The sequence below is a fragment of the Palaemon carinicauda genome, chromosome 34 (assembly GCF_036898095.1).
Source record: "Palaemon carinicauda isolate YSFRI2023 chromosome 34, ASM3689809v2, whole genome shotgun sequence".
In the NCBI taxonomy this organism is placed as follows: Eukaryota; Metazoa; Arthropoda; class Malacostraca; order Decapoda; family Palaemonidae; genus Palaemon; species Palaemon carinicauda.
The window spans coordinates 64947472-64949747 of record NC_090758.1 but is presented as its reverse complement, the minus strand read 5'-3'; the positions used below and the strand labels follow the sequence as shown (position 1 = coordinate 64949747).

The following is a 2276-nucleotide window of genomic DNA, read 5'->3' as shown; positions in this document are numbered from 1 at the left end:
GTGCCCTGGCCAGCCTACTACCATACTTTATATTCAAGGAGATGACACAGCAACAACAAGAACAACAACAACAACAAATGCAACCATTTCTAGGCCACTTCAGGACAGCGTCCTCAGACATGTCCACATTCATGTCTGTGATTTGGCCATTTTATGACCACGATGGCCAGTGGGGATTGGTGGTAGGGGAGAGTTTATCCTTATCACTTACAGCAAACCAACCTAGTATTTTGACCCTGACTAGTACATCTTTACTGAGCATGGTGTTTAACAAACGCTATCACCAAGTTAAGGTATCAACACTCAGAAAAGGAAGAAATGCCTGTCAGTGAGGATGATTCTATTCCAGTTCTCAGAGGAATAGTGATCCAGTCTTTAAAATGCGGTTACCATTGAGATGATAATAAATGATTAAATGAATGAATGATACCCTATGGAAGATGTAGATGGTTGAATATTTAATCTACTAATACACTGAGTAAATTGATGAATATATTAAAAAAATAAACCTAAATGAGTCTGACCTTGATGAGGGACGTAGATATTCAAGTAGAGACAATCCTCACTCTGTCTCTTCAACGCCGGCTGGTACTTTCTCAGACGGTCGTACCTGTCCTTCGTCATCCTAGTGAGGGCCTCTGTCTCATTAGACAGATCTGGGAATCTCTGTGGACATGAAGGACCGAAGTGGGTGGCTTCATGAACGCCCACCCATTGCGATAGCGCCCGCGTCGGGCTGAAGCGGTTGGCTCCTATGGGTGGCGTTGCATATGGGATACCCAGGTATGTTGCTACCTGTAATTTTTCGTCAGTTACCTGCCGGTAGAAGCCACGGAGCTGTCCGTACTTCGTGGATATGGCGGGAGTCTTTGGAGGGCTTTCGCAAGAGGTCAGGTCACTTAGAATGGAGAAGTTTATCAAGACGGTCAATGAAAAAACGTTGATTTGTTTACCTGGAGCAACGTTGCCAAGATTCATTGTTCACGTGGTTCTAACACAAAAGACTCTAATAGTCATAAATGTTTTTGAAGTTTTCAGTCATAAACGTTTTCTGAAAAATTCTTACTCGCTTCTAGGTGTCATAACCTTTGGTAACTTTATGATATCAAATATTTCAGTGAAGTTTTCCTTTTTATTAAAAGTTTGCAATATCGAGTTCCCAGATATTTTGTCTCTTTTAGGTATTATAATCCTTAGTAATTTGATGATATCAAATAATATTTGAGAAAAATATGTTTTTCTAAGAAATCTATCAAAATCATGGAAGGAAATTCTTTTTTTTTTTTTTAATTCATCTGCATTAGTAAAAAAACACTTATAAATCACACACAGATAAATTCGGTCTCAAAAAATCTCTTCTCTTGTTATGAATGGGAGCCATTTTGCTTTTACAAACTCAGTTATGTCGAATAATGGCAATAGATTATCAATCTAATCTCTATCAAAAACTTCGTGTATTAAAAACTAGTGAAAATTTAGATAAGGAAAAGTTGACATATTTTTATATGTGAGTATTTATTTTTTAACTCACTCGAATGAAAGTAGATAATAAAATAGGTGTGTATATATATATATATATATATATATATATATATATATATATATATATATATATATATATATATATATATATATATATATATATATGTGTGTGTGTGTGTATGTGTATATATATATATATATATATATATATATATATATATATATATATATATATATATATATATATATATATATATATATATATATATATATATATATATATATATATATGAATGTCTTACTTTCCCAAATAATGAACATCAATTATTTCCAACTTTTATTCTCTTCAGTCTCATATAACTAATTTCATGTAAATGATAAATTTATTAAAATCATCAATATTCCACAATACTTTCTTCTCTATGGTTAAAATTCATCATATATTTTGTGAATTCTTCTATAATTTGAAAGTTTCTGCAAGAATACCTTTATTCAAACAAATATATTTTCTTATTCGTTACAGAATATATTTCAAATGTTGTATTAAGATAGAAAATCCACATATAATTTAGTAATGGCTATTAACTTTATATGTAGATTATAAGAATTAGAATAATATCAAATTATTATTTTTTCCAAATCATTACCAAATATATTCCATTTCAATTAAATGGGATATAATTTCCATTTTTTTCCAAGTATTTCTTTATAATGAAATTCATATGAGTTCCATCAAACGCTTCAAAATTAATCTCAAAAGTATAAACAGCAAAACAATCTATCAAAAACTATTT

General features: G+C 31.2%; 1 protein-coding gene across 1 annotated transcript in view; it reads right to left on the bottom strand.

Annotated features, from left to right (window-relative positions):
- LOC137626990 (neuroligin-4, X-linked-like) overlaps positions 1 to 978 on the bottom strand; it is a 33064-nt gene extending 32086 nt beyond the window's left edge. The window contains 1 exon segment of the mRNA XM_068357974.1: positions 525 to 978. Coding sequence (XP_068214075.1) covers positions 525 to 978 — 454 coding nt within the window.
- Positions 979 to 2276: the final 1298 nt, after the last annotated feature.